The sequence below is a fragment of the Nothobranchius furzeri genome, chromosome 11 (assembly GCF_043380555.1).
Source record: "Nothobranchius furzeri strain GRZ-AD chromosome 11, NfurGRZ-RIMD1, whole genome shotgun sequence".
NCBI classification, from domain to species: Eukaryota; Metazoa; Chordata; class Actinopteri; order Cyprinodontiformes; family Nothobranchiidae; genus Nothobranchius; species Nothobranchius furzeri.
This window is the reverse complement of record NC_091751.1, coordinates 69,440,165-69,458,045: the sequence shown is the minus strand read 5'-3', so window position 1 is coordinate 69,458,045 and position 17,881 is coordinate 69,440,165. Positions and strand designations below refer to the sequence as shown.

At 44.4% G+C, this 17,881-nt stretch overlaps 1 protein-coding gene across 1 annotated transcript in view; it reads left to right on the top strand.

The window, feature by feature from the left end:
* LOC107384482 (microtubule-associated serine/threonine-protein kinase 3) overlaps nt 1–17,881 on the top strand; it is a 72,654-nt gene that overhangs the window by 21,513 nt on the left and 33,260 nt on the right. The window contains exons 6-12 of the mRNA XM_054738929.2: nt 1,060–1,135; nt 1,725–1,934; nt 9,274–9,375; nt 14,315–14,447; nt 15,816–15,901; nt 15,981–16,066; nt 16,142–16,350. Of these exons, the coding sequence (XP_054594904.1) occupies nt 1,060–1,135; nt 1,725–1,934; nt 9,274–9,375; nt 14,315–14,447; nt 15,816–15,901; nt 15,981–16,066; nt 16,142–16,350 (902 nt within the window). The remainder of the gene's footprint in view (nt 1–1,059; nt 1,136–1,724; nt 1,935–9,273; nt 9,376–14,314; nt 14,448–15,815; nt 15,902–15,980; nt 16,067–16,141; nt 16,351–17,881) is intronic.

Below are 17,881 nucleotides of genomic sequence, written 5' to 3'. Positions count from 1 at the left end.
CCAAACTGTGACCTTAAAAAAGAACGAAAGCATGGATGTGACCTTTTCCCTCTTGCAATTTTACCTTCCCCTCACCCCCATCCTAACTTCAACCAGTTTGCGCATGCAAAGCTCTGATTGTTGATGCGCTGCTCCAGACATCTGTGTCCTGAGCACCGCCAAATCAGGTGTCACCACCTCAAAAACAAATTAAGCACGCAATCCTTTAATGTTTTCTGTCTGTTATTTGTGCCTGATGCGTTTCGCTGCTGCGGAGCGAGGCGCATCACCTGTTTTGTCCTCCGGTGACGCACCCCCAAAATTCCTCTATCTCCACTCCGGCACGAACTCCGCCGCAAAAACGGTCCCGATGTAGTCGGCCGCCAAGCAGCGAGCGCTCCGCTGTTTTTTGCGGTCGGTAGATCTTTTAGAACTGCAGTTCAAAGGTAACTCATAAGGTGAATATATATGAACCCAGGTAGCAGTTTCTCTTTAGGATTGAGAGGAGATGCAGGAAGATAATAAACAGACAGGACAGAAAAATAGTCAAATAAAAACAAGTTAGTTTTTGTACCTGCTGATTGCAACAAACAGACACCATTGAAGGTAATCAGAAGTGAGGAACAGAAAATGAAATAATTATTTTAATGTTTAGAGCAGAAGGAACTCTGAGAGGCTGCAGGCGCATCAGTGAGTTTGCGGCCGCTGCGCCGGTGGAGGGGGGGGGGGGGGCTGAAGCAGGGGGAGGGGGGAGAGGGCTGAAGCAGAAACTACCGTTGTTAAAAGAGATGTGTTTAACTTAGAAAATGTGGGCGCAATTTTAATTGTCAAAAACTCCAGCGAACCTACCGACCCCCCCCCCCCCCCTTCAGGTGTATGACGTCATCAACGACTAGTTGAAGTCGACTCGATTTTCATTACTTGACTGTCGACTTTAAAAAAAATTAAGTCATGCAACCCCTAGCATGTTATAAATAGCATGCATGTTATTATTGACAGTGAAGCATTGATTTAGTGATCAACTCAACCCGTGAGGATCTATTTTTTATTATTTATGTGCTCTGCTGGTTTGTCCTGCAGCCCGGGGCGGACCTGTGGAACCTTTGATAACGAGATTGTGATGATGAACCACGTCTATAAAGAGCGCTTTCCCAAGGTAAGGTCACTCACTGCTTGTTGTTTGTGTTCTGGTCCAGCTGATGTAGAAACTGGTGTAAAAGGTTTCCAAGACAGAAGATTCACACTCACCTAGAGGATTATCAGGAACGCCATACTAATACGGTGTTTGACCCCCTTTCACCTTCAGAACTGCCTTAATTCTACGTGGCGTTGATTCAACAAGGTGCTGAAAGCATTCTTTAGAAATGTCGGCCATATTGACAGGATAGCATCTGGATGGAGATGTGTGGGATACACATCCAGGGCACGAAGCTCCCGTTCCACCACATCCCAGAGATGCTCTATCGGGTTGAGATCTGGTGACTGTGGGGGACGTTGTAGTATGGTGAACTCATCGTCATGTTCAAGAAACCAGTTAGAAATGATTGGAGCTTTATGACATGGTGCATTATCCTGCTGGAAGTAGCCATCAGAGGATGGAAGCAACTGCCGTATGAATGGTTGATTAGATAATTGCATTAAGGAGAAGTTGAACAGGTGTTACTAATAAGCATTTAGGTGAGTGTAAATGTTCTTGGCAAAGTAAATGTGCTTTTTTGATTAGAATTTGGAATTCTGTTTCCCAGGCCACGGCGCAGATGGAGGGTCGGCTCCTTGATGTTATCTTGGAGTATTGTCCAGACACAGCGTTGCCCCTGGCTGATGGCGTGCTGGGATTTATTCAGCACCAGTTAGTGGAGCTGGCCAGGGACTGTCTTGACAAGTCCCAGAATGGATTGGTAACCTCTCTGTACTTTGTGGAGCTACAAGATAAACTGGAGAAGCTGCTTCATGAGGTGGGTTTTTGGCCTTCTTTCAGCAGAAATGTCTCATCAGTGTAATTGATCATCATCTGGTGTTAGGTCTGCACCTGAAGTGTTTATCTGCTCTGTTCTGCAGTCGTACTAGGGAACACGACTCTTAGGTCATTGTCTGTTCTAACAGCAGCCATGTGTACCATTATGTCTAAGTAGGTGCATAATTACAGCATTCAAACTATAGTGATCCATTTTCTCTTCATTCTGCTTCCGTATTTTTTTTAAACCATTTCAACTCCTTCAAATTTTCCGCAAATGAGGTATAAAAATTTTCTGCTCTTTATGCTCTTTCTGGGTATCATACCGACATTGATATCTTAAATTTTTTTCAAGTGATTGAACTTTCGTGATTTTTTTCCAGTTGAATGAACGGGATTGGTCATTGTCCACAAAATCATGTGTGTTTTTTTCACCTAAAACCCTATAGATAGGGGTAACTTTTAACTAGAGACTTCATTCAAAATGTGTCAGAAACAGCCACAAATGTTTGGCTGTAGCTTGTAGAAAGATCTTCTTGAAATCTTTGATGTTTTTTCTAAAACACGGGTAGAAGTTGAGGTACGACTTGAAATTTTCAGAAAATTTTACAAAAATTATAATGGGTAGAGATAGGAGCGATGAGCCTCCCTCTCTCCATTTCTGGCACTGTCCTGACAGAACCGTAGGTCCGATGGAAATGAGAAGCATGCTGGCTTACAGCTAACGGATATATCTTAGTTTCGAGCTATAATTCATGAATGCGTTTCAAAAATTGTGTTCGTAGCAATCATTTATTAGAGAATATTCAAACTTTAAGAAATGTCTCTGACCTACTCAGTTGTTTCCAACAGAACATTCCACCCTCTACATTGTTGGTTCTTTTTAAAACACAGAAAAGGTTTCTGCTGACAGTTTCGTTCGCGGCTGCAAACTTCCTCAGAGCTGACGCTGATGGTGGCGTCACTTCCTACTCCGTTTATCCGCGGGCAGCAGAGGATGTTGTCGCTCTCCCCTCTCCGATGATGCAGTCCCATGCGCGGTCCAATGTGTAAACCCCATCGTCTCTATTCATAGTCCCACATCCACGTCTCCTTATCTCTATAAATATCCATATAACGGACTGGGACAACACAAGGATCATAAACACCGAACAACAGAAATATAAAAGATGGATAAAGGAAGCTACCTCACCCACAGGTACCTCAATTTCTGCTTCTGTGAAATTGCGCTTCCTTGATCTGCCTTGATCTACGGTCGCCATGTCATTGGCGGAGCGCTGCAACAGCCGGCTTATGTACATGCATGAGGTCCACAAGGCACTTTGCATTGACCATTTATGGCAGTAAGTGGGCGTGGCGAGGGCGGGATGTGACTAAAAAGCAGCTGAGAAACATTCTAGATAGTCTCCGATTTATGAAGCGGAGATTGCGTGCAGCTGTGCGTCCTCCATGTTTGATAGATCACAAACCTGTACGACATGTACGGTTTTAGTAAGGATTCTACGCTATGTGTGATAAATGAGACCCCAGCTCTGTATGGTAATTAGCCGTTAGCTATAGCTTTAGATTATCTGCAGGGCTTGGCACCACGGTCATAGAAAGCTAATATCCAGCCTGTTTTAGAGGTTTATCTGCATCAACACACCTGATTTCAACCAGCAGCAAATAGCGGAGCTGCTGAACAGCTGAGTGAACCGCAGAGAAACAACTGAAACGTGTTGGATAGTAGGTCTCCAGGACACGGCTACGTACACTGAGCTAAAGTTATCATCTGATGCAGAGAAATGCCCAAGTTATAAATACAAATACCTCATGAGAAAATCTATCTGTAATGTGTTCATTTATGTTACACAAACACAAACATCCCACTAAAGTTGCTCTGATTATTTATTTACTGATACCAGCTGTTCTGTTGGTCAAATGTGATTCTCTAGTGTCAGCAGCTGGGTCTCTGGAAGAATGTGCCTCCCTACTCTGGACCTCCGTTATAAATTTTTGTTTTATTAATTGAATTCATATCAATGTATACATTTCTTGTTTTTGTTCATGTCTATAGATATATATATATATATAAACACACACATGAATTTAAAATGAGCTTTTAACAGTGAGGATTAATCACATTAGAGCCAGTTAAACAAGCAGCAACATAATGAAAATATAATAAATGTGATATCTAATTAATAAATATCACAATGAAACGTGATGTAAGTGGTTACTTTTAATAAATGATCAAGAAGATTTGATATTCCATATAAATATGAATTACCAATATTATTGATTTTGTTGGTAAATGATTTAAGATAAAACCAGGTAGTCCAGGGAAATCACACCTTTGTAATAATTTGAGACAGAGGCAAAAATATCGTCGTCGTCTTCCTCCGCTTATCCGGGTCCGGGTCGCGGGGGCAGCATCCCAGCTAGGGAGCTTCAGACCGTCCTCTCCCCGGCCGCCTCCACCTCCACCAGCTCCTCCGGCAGGACCCCAAGGCGTTCCCGGACCAGATTGGAGATGTAACCTCTCCAACGTGTCCTGGGTCGACCCGGGGGCCTCCTGCCACCAGGACATGCCCGAAACACCTCCCCAGGGAGGCGTCCAGGAGGCATCCTGACCAGATGCCCAAACCACCTCGACGGACTCCTTTCGATCCGGAGGAGCAGCGGTTCTACTCCGAGTCCCTCCCGAATGTCCGAGCTCCTCACCCTATCTCTAAGGCTGAGCCCGGCCACCCTACGGAGGAGACTCATTTGGGCCGCTTGTATCCGCGATCTCGTTCTTTCGGTCATTACCCAAAGCTCATGACCATAGGTGAGGATTGGGACGTAGATCGACCGGTAAATCGAGAGCCTGGCGTTCTGGCTCAGCTCCCTCTTCCCCATGACAGATCGGCTCAGCGTCCGCATCACTGCAGACGCCGAACCAATCCGCCTGTCGATCTCCCGATCCCTCCTACCCTCACTCGTGAACAAGACCCCGAGATACTTAAACTCCTCCACTTGAGGTAGGACCTCTCCCCCGACCCGGAGTTGGCAAGCCACCCTTTTCCGGTCGAGAACCATGGTCTCTTATTTAAAATATAGTTTATAAAAATCTATTTAAATCTATATTTTTACTACTAATGATGACACAGAACAAATTATTGTGAATGATGGTGAAACAAGATAACTGAGACAATGAATAAAATGGTGATATGTAAGCTTAGATGTATTAATTAGCAATACCTAATTACGTGTCTTAAAAAATGGTGATGTCCAGGTTGTAAAATAAGTCCGTATGGTTTAACAAACTATCGAATAATAAAACCTGGCATACCTTCAAGGTGAATGCTGGTGGTCAGATGAAGTTTGCATCTGACGCAGCTTTGCAGTTTTGCAAAGGTTTGACCTTGAGGAGGATGGTTCTTTACCCGCTGAAGCAATCTGGCCTAACTGTTCAGCTCGCAGGAACTGACTCTAGAGAAAGTGTCAGCTATTTTTAATAACTATTGTTTATCAAATTGGACAGATCTGAATTTGACAAGTTAAAAGTGGGTGGTTATTGAAGACCTCAGACACCACACTTTTCTCAAACACTTAGGTTATTTCACCTAATGTGGAGTAAATCTTATTAAACATTAATGTGAAGTGAATATGGTAATGTTTGAATATAATGATAAACAAATCATTATTAAATTCAACAATTATACTAGTCTGATGTAATTGTAAGATCTGGAATAAGTCATTATAGGAATGAACATTTGTTAAAGGGGTGTTATGGAAGTGTGACAGCCAAAACATGTATAGAAATAATAAATGTCTTCTTCATACATTCTCCTGCAATGCCCTGGTCCTGTAGAATGAGCCCTGGCATTTTTACTGTGATTGCCTGTTTTTCTGTAAAATCACAGAAAAAGAGAGATGCTCGGGTCGAGCAGGCTGCTTCATGCGCGTTCACGCTCAGGCATCGCCCGTAGCATTTGCTATCCGTAGCTTTAGCAGCAGAGAGAGAGGCAGTGCCACTTTGTCGCTGTTCCTAACGCCTAGTGACAAAGCTAGCTACATTTCTGAGGACCCTTAGCTACTTTCTGTAGAACTTTCTTCTAGATACTTCCTGCTAATTAGCAACAAAATAGCCATTTTCACTCCGAACCGTTCTTTGAACGTTGTTTCAGCTGTCATCAAGGATATAAATGTTACAGATACAAAAGATGCTACTGGCACTGTAGCTCACCTAGGTAGACGACGGACTCTTGTGTAGAAGTCCTGGGTTTGATCCTGGATGTGAACATAGTTTATTTAGAGTTTCTTTTTTACATTAATGGTATATTTTTTTACAGTAAGATGCCCAAATTTTTATTTGAGACTCGCCGAACGGCATTGAATTCACAGATAAAAAAGATGTGGGTTCAACTTTCATTTTGGAACAATTTTTCAAGCATGGGAAGGGAATGATCTGAGCATGCAGGAGGACTGACCCATCTTAAACCTTTGTCGGCTGTGCTGAAGAGAAAGGTACAGAACCAAATTATTTAATTAATTAGCTGCGTGTTCTCCTGTCCTCTGTCCTCCGGGCCACACACGCACACGCACACACACACACACACACACATGGAGCTGACTGTCTCGGCTGTTATTTTCGTTAAGGAGTGTGCACGTACAGCATGCGCGCCTCGTGCACGAGCCTACTATTGAAGCTGCCGTTACGCTTTTGGCCTGAGGGGGCAATCACGAGCATAAAAATTCAAAACTCTGTAAAGTCCCTTTAAATGCACTGGGTTTTACCCTATTACATTTAAATTTCATGGTTAAACAGTACATGTTAAAATCTAAGCTCAGCTCGGCAGTGACCTAAAAAACATAAATATAATTTTACTTACTGAAAAAAATGAAGTGGAGACTCCTTGGACGCTCTGTTAGTGCAATTAATGCCACAGCAAGACATTTTGTCCAACAGTTGCACAAATAATATCTAAAAATGAATACACAAACGCCACAACTAATGGTCTAAGTTGAGAGACTGAAAATAGCGGAACAGTTTTCAGGAAAGGCCAGGGCTCAGACTGAGGCCTTTCCACGGAGCTAGCTCTGTGGTCACGTGGGTCTGATGCTCATTAATTATACAGAATTTTAGGCTTTTAATACACTTAAACAGAAGAGTGAGAAAAAAATTCACCCCCCTCAGAGTTGTCATGAGTGTAAACTAGATCATTTAAACCAAAAACATGTTCTGGTACCAGGCTGTAAACATGTTTATTTCTGCTGTGAAATTGGTATTTTTAACATGGGAGTCAATGAGGATTTGCTCGCTTCTGACACCAGCCCCTAGTGGATGAGGGTGGAACTGCAATTTTTTTCATTTCCACGTTTGCTTCAATTTTTGACCCACATTGTGGGGGCTTGCTCTCAACGCGATTGATAAAATGTTTTCAATGATGAGAACGGGAGAAGGGGCTCCCGGATGTCCTGCTGGTGCAGACCCAGTTGGACATATCATGGACTCCTGGAACAGTGGAACCTAATTTGCCTATCTCAGCTGTCTGTGGAGGACTCTGAAGACGTGTGGATGTTCGTGGTGTTGGTGTCAGGTTTCCTGCTCATTGGCCTTGGAGGCTACCTGGCTCACCGGAAAATTAACGAGCTGTCGAGGAATGTTGGCCTCATCCCGGAGCTCAGAGATGGTTTGCACCGCGCTGTGAATTCACAGACTCACATAATTGTCGAGATGAATTGTAAGCTCTGGACTTTGGCAGAGATTCATTCTTTGGCACAAAAGATGGATGCCATCAAGGATAGAGTGGACGAATCAGCATGGATTGGGATAGTTTAACGTCCATTATTATTGGGATTTTGAGAGGTTGAGGACCAACAAACTTTAAGACAGAGAGGAAATTATTTCTGTCTGGCCCCAAAACAATTTCTAATCGGAATCTGGCGTCCTTGAGCCTGCAAGGCTCCAACAAAAACTCCCCCCTCAGAAGATATGTAGAATGTGCCGTCGCTATGGCAACTCAACTGCCTCCTTTCCCAGCCGGGACTGCGGGAAGGCCTTCGAAGCGTCCGGGGTCACTGCAACCCTCCAACCCTTAATGCTCCCCCCTATCCACACTGAGGTGACATGTGCTGCTTCATCGTGGCTGCAGGAACTGAAGCTGGGATAGAACCAACCCACCACCCCTCCTAGTGGACACTTGTGTTGTCTGAAATCTGTTGCATATCTGTTGAGGTGGTTTTTTTGCAGAGCAAAGAAGTGCTTCTTTTTCCCTCCACCTTAACCAATCCTCATGTAAACCCCTCTTATCTCTATTAAGGTAGCGCGACTCACGGTTGCGAATGACCACAGTCACCAATTCTTGTCATGTGTCTTCCCCATGTATGTCTGATCTCTGAACTGTGTGTACTGAAACTCTAATTTCCCTCTGGGTTTAATAAAGTATCTTTGATTGATTGGTCTATAAAACACAAGTACAAATGTAGATGTAAGAGCTATTTAGAACATCTGAACATGTCAACAAGTATTATATAACAGTTTTTAAATTTTCTAGCTCAGAAATATAGACCAACTATAGCAATAGAAAAAGATCTTGCTCTGGATGTATATTTACATGCACAGGACCAGCTTGCCAGGCTGTTTTATTCTAGCCTGCCAGCCAGACTCGTCCTCTGTTTAATTCTACACAGAGAACTTAACGACCTCCCACAAGGAAGCATGGGGCTGGCTGGCCAGACTGTTTTAGTCCCCTGAATTTCTGCAGGAGCTTACTCTCTCTCATGACTGTCAGAACCTGCAGTATTAGCGGTGCAGCTATGACGTTAGCAAAATACACGACATACAGTCCAGACAGAGGAGTTGGAACAACCTCCACATAAAAAAAACTTTCATAATTTTGACTGATCTTGATACTTTTGTGAACTTTATGCTAACACTGTGGTGACAGTGAGAGTCTCCGCTGTCTTGCCTCTCCGACGTCACGTGACAGAAATTAGCTAGGTTTTTGTTGAAGCAGCCTTTTTGCACAGCTAAAGACAAATTATAATATCAGAGTTATTCAAACACTGAAAAGTGGGATCAACTTTATTTTTTCACCAAATGGAAAGATGTTCATGATTTTAAAACAACTTAAAAGATGGACTTTAAGTTTAGTAAAATTATTCATTTGAGGTTTAACTTGATTTAAGACCTGCTGAGGAGCAAATGTTAATAGTAATCTGGATGAAACAGTGATTTTCATGTAGAACACGCATTGGGTGAGTAGCAGACGGATCTTCTCTCTCCCTCTGCTCTATGGATCAGCTGTTATGACACACAGCTCCGATTATTTGCATTGAGCTCCAACAATAATCCATTGTCTTGTCCTGACTAGGCATACGAGCGTTCAGAGAGCGAGGAGGTGACCATCATCGTCAAACTGGTGAAGAAGATTCTCATCATAATCTCCAGGCCCGCCAGACTTCTGGAGTGCCTGGTAAGAGCCTGTAGTGATCATAATGCAACTGGTGGGCCTGTCTCCAGTGTTTCTGCTATAATCATTTCCTGCTGGAGAGGACCAATAACAGCTGTTTACCATGTGGGACCCAGGGTTCATTCATGTGGCCTGAGCAGAACCCTCTGGCTCAGGTAGGTTCAAAAACACTATAGGCACCAGGGCTTGATTATTCTAAAGACACAGATCTCGACGGAGGAACTCATATCGACACAACACCTGTATCGCGGCGGCACTGCTACTTTTGCTCCAACATCTCGCAGTAGTTGGAGCTTCAAGTTCATAAAATCAAACAAAATCCCCTCCAAACACCACAGTTTTCTGTCTAGAACTTTAGCAGGTTTGTCTTCTTTCAATTTCAGCCTTTGCTGGTGTTTTCTCAAAGTTTGTGTTCTTTTTGTTTTTTTTTTTGGGGGGGGGGGGGAGTTGAGTTCGAGTTTTGGTCCAAAACTGGTTTCTCAGTAATTGGAGAGGACAGTTTCGCTGCCGCGTTCCATCTGAGAGCAGGGAGGTGGAGGAGGAGGAGAATGCGTGCGCGCAGGGAAGTAGCAAGCTTTTATAAAGTGTGTGTGTTGACACTTTTCTGAGATGTATATATACATATAGACTACCGGTCAAAAGTTTTAGAACACTCCAATTTTTCCAGTTATTGATTCCAGTTGAAGTCATTCAAGTCCAGTGAATGGCTTGAAATGGTACAAAGTTGAGTGGTGAACTGGCAGAGATTAAAAAAAGGCAAGGTTACTCAAAAGTGAGAAATAATGTACGTTTAACCCTTCCACTGTCCCACTGGGCGACCCCGCCAGGAAAGTTGACCACTGAGGAGGGTTGATGGTTCATCCCGTGAGGTCCACGTTGCAGGGGTGAGGAGTGAGCACCACCTCACCCCTGCATCAGCTTTGCATCATTACACAAGGAGATGCTGGAAGTGAGAGTGATGCAGAGGAAGCATTTTCTCCGCCCTCAGCACTATTTTGAGATCATTATGTTTTATTTTGTTTTGATCTATGTGAAGCACTTTGTGATTCTATGTCTGTGATGAGTGCTATGAGTGCTGGGTGTGTCCTGGGTGTTAGACTGGAGAACCTGGAGGAGGTGTCTGAGAGGAGAATGCTAAAAAAGCTTCTCTCTATCATGAACAACCCCTCCCACCCCATGCACGCCCACATGATGGACCACCGAAGCACACGCAGCAAAAGACTCATTGCCCCGAAATGCAGAACTGACCGCCACAGGAAATCATTTGTACCAGTGGCAATAGGACTGTTTAACTCTTCCTCACGCTGTAGGTGATTCTCCAAATACTATTACCTAGGTTATTCTGTGCCCTCACCGACTGTGCAATATTACCCAAGAGTTCTGATTGTAAATATGTTTTATCCCCCCATCATATCATACGCTGCTACAAACCCATATTCTTTTACACAGTACTTTAATCACTTTTGTGAATCGCTTGCACCGACGGCTTAATTACTTATTCACAAGGATGCAGGCATGTATTTAATTATTGAGATATGCGATTGTTTGTTTTGCACTATCCTACATGGTACTACTGTAGTCATTTTTAAATGAATATATTCTCGTCTCGTCTCGTCTTCCTCCGCTTATCCGGGTCCGGGTCGCGGGGGCAGCATCCCAACTAGGGAGCTCCAGGCCGTCCTCTCCCCGGCCTTGTCCACCAGCTCCTCCGGCAGGACCCCAAGGCGTTCCCGGACCAGATTGGAGATGTAACCTCTCCAACGTGTCCTGGGTCGACCCGGGGGCCTTCTGCCGGCAGGACATGCCCGAAACACCTCCCCGGGGAGGCGTCCAGGAGGCATCCTAACCAGATGCCCAAACCACCTCAACTGGCTCCTTTCGATCCGGAGGAGCAGCGGTTCTACTCCGAGTCCCTCCCGAATGTCCGAGCTCCTCACCCTATCTCTAAGGCTGAGCCCGGCCACCCTACGGAGGAAACTCATTTGGGCCGCTTGTATCCGCGATCTCGTTCTTTCGGTCATTACCCAAAGCTCATGACCATAGGTGAGGATTGGGACGTAGATCGACCGGTAAATCGAGAGCCTGGCTTTCTGGCTCAGCTCCCTCTTCCCCACGACAGATCGGCTCAGCGTCCGCATCACTGCAGACGCCGAACCAATCCGCCTGTCGATCTCCCGATCCCTCCTACCCTCACTCGTGAACAAGACCCCTAGATACTTAAACTCCTCCACTTGAGGTAGGACCTCTCCCCCGACCCGGAGGTGGCAAGCCACCCTTTTCCGGTCGAGAACCATGGTCTCAGATTTGGAGGTGCTGATCCTCATCCCAGCCGCTTCACATTCGGCCGCGAACCTACCCAGCAAGAGCTGAAGGTCAGAGCTGGATGAAGCTAGGAGGACCACATCATCCGCAAAAAGCAGAGACGAGATTCTCCTGCCACCAAACTCGACACACTCCACACCACGGCTGCGTCTAGAAATTCTGTCCATAAAAGTGATGAACAGAACCGGTGACAAAGGGCAGCCCTGGCGGAGTCCAACCCTCACTGGGAACAGGTCCGACTTACTACCGGCTATGCGGATCAAACTCACGCTCCTCTGGTAAAGGGACTGAATGGCCCTTAACAGAAAGCCACCCACCCCATACTCCTGGAGCGTCCCCCACAGGGTGCCCCTGGGGACACGGTCATAAGCCTTCTCCAAATCCACAAAGCACATGTGGATTGGTTGGGCAAACTCCCATGCCCCCTCCATCACCCTTGCAAGGGTATAGAGCTGGTCCACAGTTCCACGGCCAGGACGAAAACCACATTGCTCCTCCTCTATCTGAGATTCAACTATCGATCGGACCCTCCTCTCCAGTACCTTGGAGTAGACCTTTCCAGGGAGGCTGAGGAGTGTGATCCCCCTATAGTTGGAACACACCCTCAGGTCACCCTTCTTAAAGATGGGGACCACCACCCCAGTCTGCCACTCCCTAGGAACTGCCCCCGATGACCACGCAATGTTGCAGAGACGTGTCAACCATGACAGCCCTACAACATCCATAGCCTTGAGATACCCAGGACGAACCTCATCCGCCCCCGGGGCTCCTCTGCTGTGTAGTTGTTTGACTACCTCAGCAACTTCTGCCCCCGAGATCGGACAGTCCATCCCCAGGCCTCCCAGCTCTGGTTCCTCCTCGGAATGCACATTGGTGGGATTGAGGAGCTCCTCAAAGTATTCCTTCCACCGTCCGAATGAATATATTGTATATCATATATCTATTTCACCTGTTCCTTTGTCTCTCCGACTGCTTTGAGCATGTACATGACACAAAAATTTCCCTTGGGATAAATAAAGTTGTTCTTATTCTTATTCTTATTATATACCGTAAGTACAATGTACTTACACAACCAGAGCTGCTTGAGTTGTGCTAAAGCACATTTGGACAAGCTAGCTTAGTTTAAGAATAAGCTGCTGTGAACTGATGACCTGCTACAGTAAAGCATGGTGGTGGTTCCATCATGCTGTGGGCTGTGCGGCCAGTGCAGAGACTGGGAATCTTGTTAAAGTTGAGGAGCGCTTGAATTCCACTCAATATCAGCAGCTTCTGGAGACCAATGTTCAGGAATCAGTGACGTAGTTGAAGCGGCGCCGGGGCTGGATCTTTCAACAAGACAACGACCCTAAATGCTGCTCAAAATCTACTACGGCGGAGGAACAAGTACTACGTTCTGGAATATTCGTCTCAGTCCCCAGACCTGAATCTATGGAAATCTGTGGTGTGAGTTAAAGAGAGCTGTCTGTGCTCGGAGGCCATCAAACCTGAATGAACTAGAGATGTTTTGTAAAGGAGAATGGTCCAACATGTCTTCATTCAGAATCCAGGTTATCGTTGGAAGCTATAGGACTCATTTAGATGCTGTTATTTCTGCAAGAGGAGGATCTACAAAAGTGTTTGTTCATGTCTTTAATTTATGCATCTGCCTAATTTAGTTAAAAAATTATTGCACACTTTTTAAAAATCCACTCAACTTTATTTCACTTTTCTAATATCACTGTGTGTGTCTCCTGTATGATATATTTAACAATATTTAACGATTTATAAAGGAAAATAAATGAAGATTAACAAAGCTGCCCAAACGTTCGCATTCCCACTGTAGATCAGTCAGGCTTTTCAAATCCTAGAGTTTTAACATCTATTTTGTATCACAAGCTAATGTAGGAGACAGGTGTAGGAGACTATTTTCAAGTTCTGCCTGAATGAAAGATTCAAGTGACCGATTATAATTGGAAATAATCGTTACAAAGGTTTTTTCAGCGCTGCACACCTTCAAACGCCTTTAATGGCTGCTAAAACACCAAAATAAAATTATATTGCCTTGCTTGGTTTTGCCAAATTATTGTGACTATTTCTCCAAGCTGCTGGTAAGTTGTTTGAGTGTGTCTTTAGTGGTGTGGACAGTTTTCAAAGCAGTTAAAATTGAATAAAAGTACTTAGTAGATTTACGAGTTGGCTTATAACACCACATACTATTAATTCCATGTTGTCGTTCTTTTTTAAAACACAGAAACGGTTTTGTAACCTGTAAGTGACGCTACAGTTTCGCCGACGCTGTAGCGTCACTTACAGGTTACAAAACCGTTTCTGTGTTTTAAAAAAGAACGACAACATGGAATTAGAAATAACGCACAGCAAGAACACACCTAAGAGGACCACATACTATTAATAGTTTTTTTAACGTCCTCACATTTAAAAAATGTTTATTTATTTATTTATTTTCTAAAACGCGGTGGACCACCCGTGGGTTTTTCCACCATTGGGCTTAGCAAGTTTTCTGGGGGGAATCCGTCGGTATTTTGTTGATTCTTCTATCACTTTCCTTTTTTTATGCTTTTGGAGAAATAAAATACACACCAGAACAGAATACATTTTCTGCTTGTGTGTGTTTTTCCCCCAGGAGTTTGATCCAGAGGAGTTTTACCAGCGGATGGAGGCTGCAGAGGGCCAAGCCAAAGTCGGCCATGGTATCAAGACTGATATTCCTAGATACATCATCAACCAGCTCGGCCTCACCAGACAGCCACTGGAAGGTGAATCCTTAAATCTTGTCCTATTTATTATTGTATTCTTCACCATTTTCCTTCCCCTGAACATGAGTGGAGGCTCCTGGATGAGTCTCACGGTGATTCAGTGTGTTGTCCTTTATGGATGACAGTTTTTTTCGATTGCTGAAACTCAAAAAGCAAAAATGAGGCACAATTTTCACAACCTCTACTTCTGTTCCCAATCGCTTGACTCAATTTATCACTACTTAAGATTTCCTTATCATATTAGAACTCTGATTTTCCTCCTTTACACTCTGATGTCAGTTTCACATGACCTTGCTGTCAAAACACAACACACAATTTTCAGGTTTACACACACTTCTCACATAAATTCTCAAAGCTTCGATCAGCAACACACAAATATTGAAATCTCTAAACTTTCGGGTCTGGCGAGCAATTTGCAATCAGGGACTGCAGCATAAAAGTAAGTTTCCACAAGGCTACCCAGGTGTATGAGTGGTTTCAGGACCACCCACGGTTTTCCATTGTATACCTTCCACCTTATTCCCCCTTCCTCAATCCCACTGAGGAGTTTTTCTCAGCCTGAAGGTGGAAGGTGTACGAAAGGAATCCACAGAGTCAGGTCCCACTGCTTCAAGCCATGGAGGAGGCTTGTAGAGACGTGGCCTTTGAGGCCTGTCAGGGCTTCATGAGGCACTCGAGGCGGTACTTCCAGAGCTGTTTGGACCAGGAGGACATCGCCTGTGATGTTGATGAGGCCCTCTGGCCAGACAGAGACCAGAGGCATGATGCCCCATGATTATGCTTGGGGGGGGGGGGGGGGGGGGGGGGTTAACCGTAAAAATAAAATGTTTGTGTTGATGTCTAATGTTTGTCTCAGAGAAAAGTGGGCACTGTCATACATTCAGTGTGTAATCCATTGTGTTCCATTTAGACGGTTGTGTTTTCAGTTTTGCTCTTCAGTGTTCTCTCCGTGCTTGGTCGTGTTCACCCAAAGGCTACTTGTGTTTAAGCAATGAACGGTGTGTGTGTGTCATGTGAAAATGTGGCTGTGTTTACCAAATGAAAACACGTGTTCCATTTTGGGAACATGTTACGATATGTGGTGGCAGGGTTTTGTTGCAAAGGGAAGCCACGGTTTAGGAATTTGTGTGTTATGTTTGGGGTTTTGTGTGTGCAGTTTTGAAAAACGTGTTTTAGCAATCGAAAAAAACTTTAATACATTTGGAATCAATTCCCAGTTTTCCTTGTTTTACATCATTAAAAAATGATAAATAATGCATCCTCATCCTGGCTTTTGTTACTTCGGCTGACTGGTTCTTTCTACGGTGTGTGTGTGTGGTTGTGTGTGTGTGTGTGTGGTTGTGTGTGCGTGCACACGGATGCTCACAGACGCGGTCCATCTAGGTCAGACCAGTCCGGTTCAGAGAGCAGCTAGCAGAGAGTCTAATGACTCCGGCGATGTGACCCCTGCACAGGTACACCATGTTTATGTTAGAGTTGAAACTCATGATCTGTTTATTTCATCTTATTTGTTTTTGAATGTGTGTGATTCAGAGCTGCGCTGCCTGCCTTCCCCCTCGCAGAAAGCCTCTGGAGAGTGACTTCGAGACAATAAAACTCATCAGTAACGGAGCCTATGGGTGAGTGGGGCGGGCCTGTTTGGGTCTGTGTTTGCGGTCAGAACTGAACTGAGCTTTTCCTTCGCTCCCATGCAGAGCTGTCTATCTGGTGCGACACAAGGAAACCTGCCAACGTTTTGCTATGAAGAAGATCAACCGGCAGAACTTGATTCTTAGAAATCAAATTCAACAAGTGTTTGTAGAGCGAGACATCCTCACCTTTGCTGAAAACCCGTTTGTAGTTTCCATGTTCTGCTCTTTTGAGACACGAAGGCACCTCTGCATGGTCATGGAGTATGTAGAAGGTGAAGTAGCGCGCACACACACACATACACACGCATGCACGTGCATACACACGCATTTTATACACAAAAGCATAGGTGACATCGATTAACCAGTTTAACTAATACCACTGGGAGAAATATTGCAAATAATTTTTTTAGACTTCCCCAACACCACCAGCAGTAAAATAAATATATAGAACTGCTGGAACCGGTGATACATGACCCACAAGAGCACATCTCCCATGGACATCCCTTCAATTCAATTCAAAAATACTTTATTAATCCCAGAAGGGAAACTGATTGCTGTAGTAGCTCAGAATCATAATAATAATCAAGTCATCAAAGAGTTGTTGTATATTACAACGGCTGTTGGCAGGAAGGATCTCCAGTAGCGGTCAGTGTTGCAGCCAAACTGAAGAAGCCTCTGACTGAAGACACTCTTCCGTTGTCGGAAAGTCTTGAGAAGAGAATGCTCAGGGTTGTCCATCATTTACTTGATTCTCTGCATTATCTCCTCCAGCGGTTCTGAAACTGCCGAAACTCTGGCTGAGTCCTTGAAAGGGCTTGGAGTTCCTCCATCTTGTTGGCCAGTGATCTCACATTGCCCGTTATGATCGATGGAAGAGATGGTTTGAATTTCCTCTTTCTCTGTCTCCGTTTTGCTCCCGCTCTGCACCCACGCTTCTTGCGTTTTAGCTCATTTGGGATTTGTGGCTTCAGTTGAGGTATTATTTCAGCCTTTCCAATGTTAATCAGCTGCTCCCGATTGTAAACCAGCTTGTTGCCATGGTTACGCATCATAACAAATGCTCAAAAAGTGAAAAAATAGCAGTAAAAATCCTCCAAGCTTCACAGCACCAGAAACAGAAAAGTAAAGTGTCCAAAAAATACAGTTTTTCTTGAGAAACTAGAAGAAAAAATGCCCAAGAAAAGGCAAAACTTACATATAGTCAACAGAGCTACTCCAACATGCAGCCACCCAGAGCAGCGCAGTTCCGGAAAAAAGTGTGTAGACCTTAATGTTTGAGATTATCCACGCAATACGAGAAGTACGCTTGGGTGGTATTAACGTATACAGCTGGTGTTAAAATAATATTACCGTCATAAGTAAACAGGATTTAAATGAAAAAAAAAAAGATAACGGTTTCTGTTTTACTTAAATAGTTAAAAATGTTTGGTCCAAATTTTAGAGATGTTCCACGTGACAGCGCTGACACGGCGCGCCCAGAACAGAGAAAGGACCGCTAGCGCACCAGCTGACTTGGTGTCTCAAAAAAACACGAAGCAAACTTAAAAGAAGAGCTAGTAAACACGGAAGACACCCGTCTGCACAGCAGAGGAGTGAGCCGTAGCTGAAATAGCAGACTTCTGTCTCGAGCCTATTATTAAGAGACAGCAATGCACTTTTCTGGTGTAAATAGCCTTCTCCAGATGTCACGATTAGCACCAAAGTACCCATGTGTTGGTGCAACAAGCTCATCGAAGCGAGTTTTCAGCAGTAGGTCCACAACGTCCTGAACTGCTGAAGCTGGAAAAGGCAAACATGCTGGTT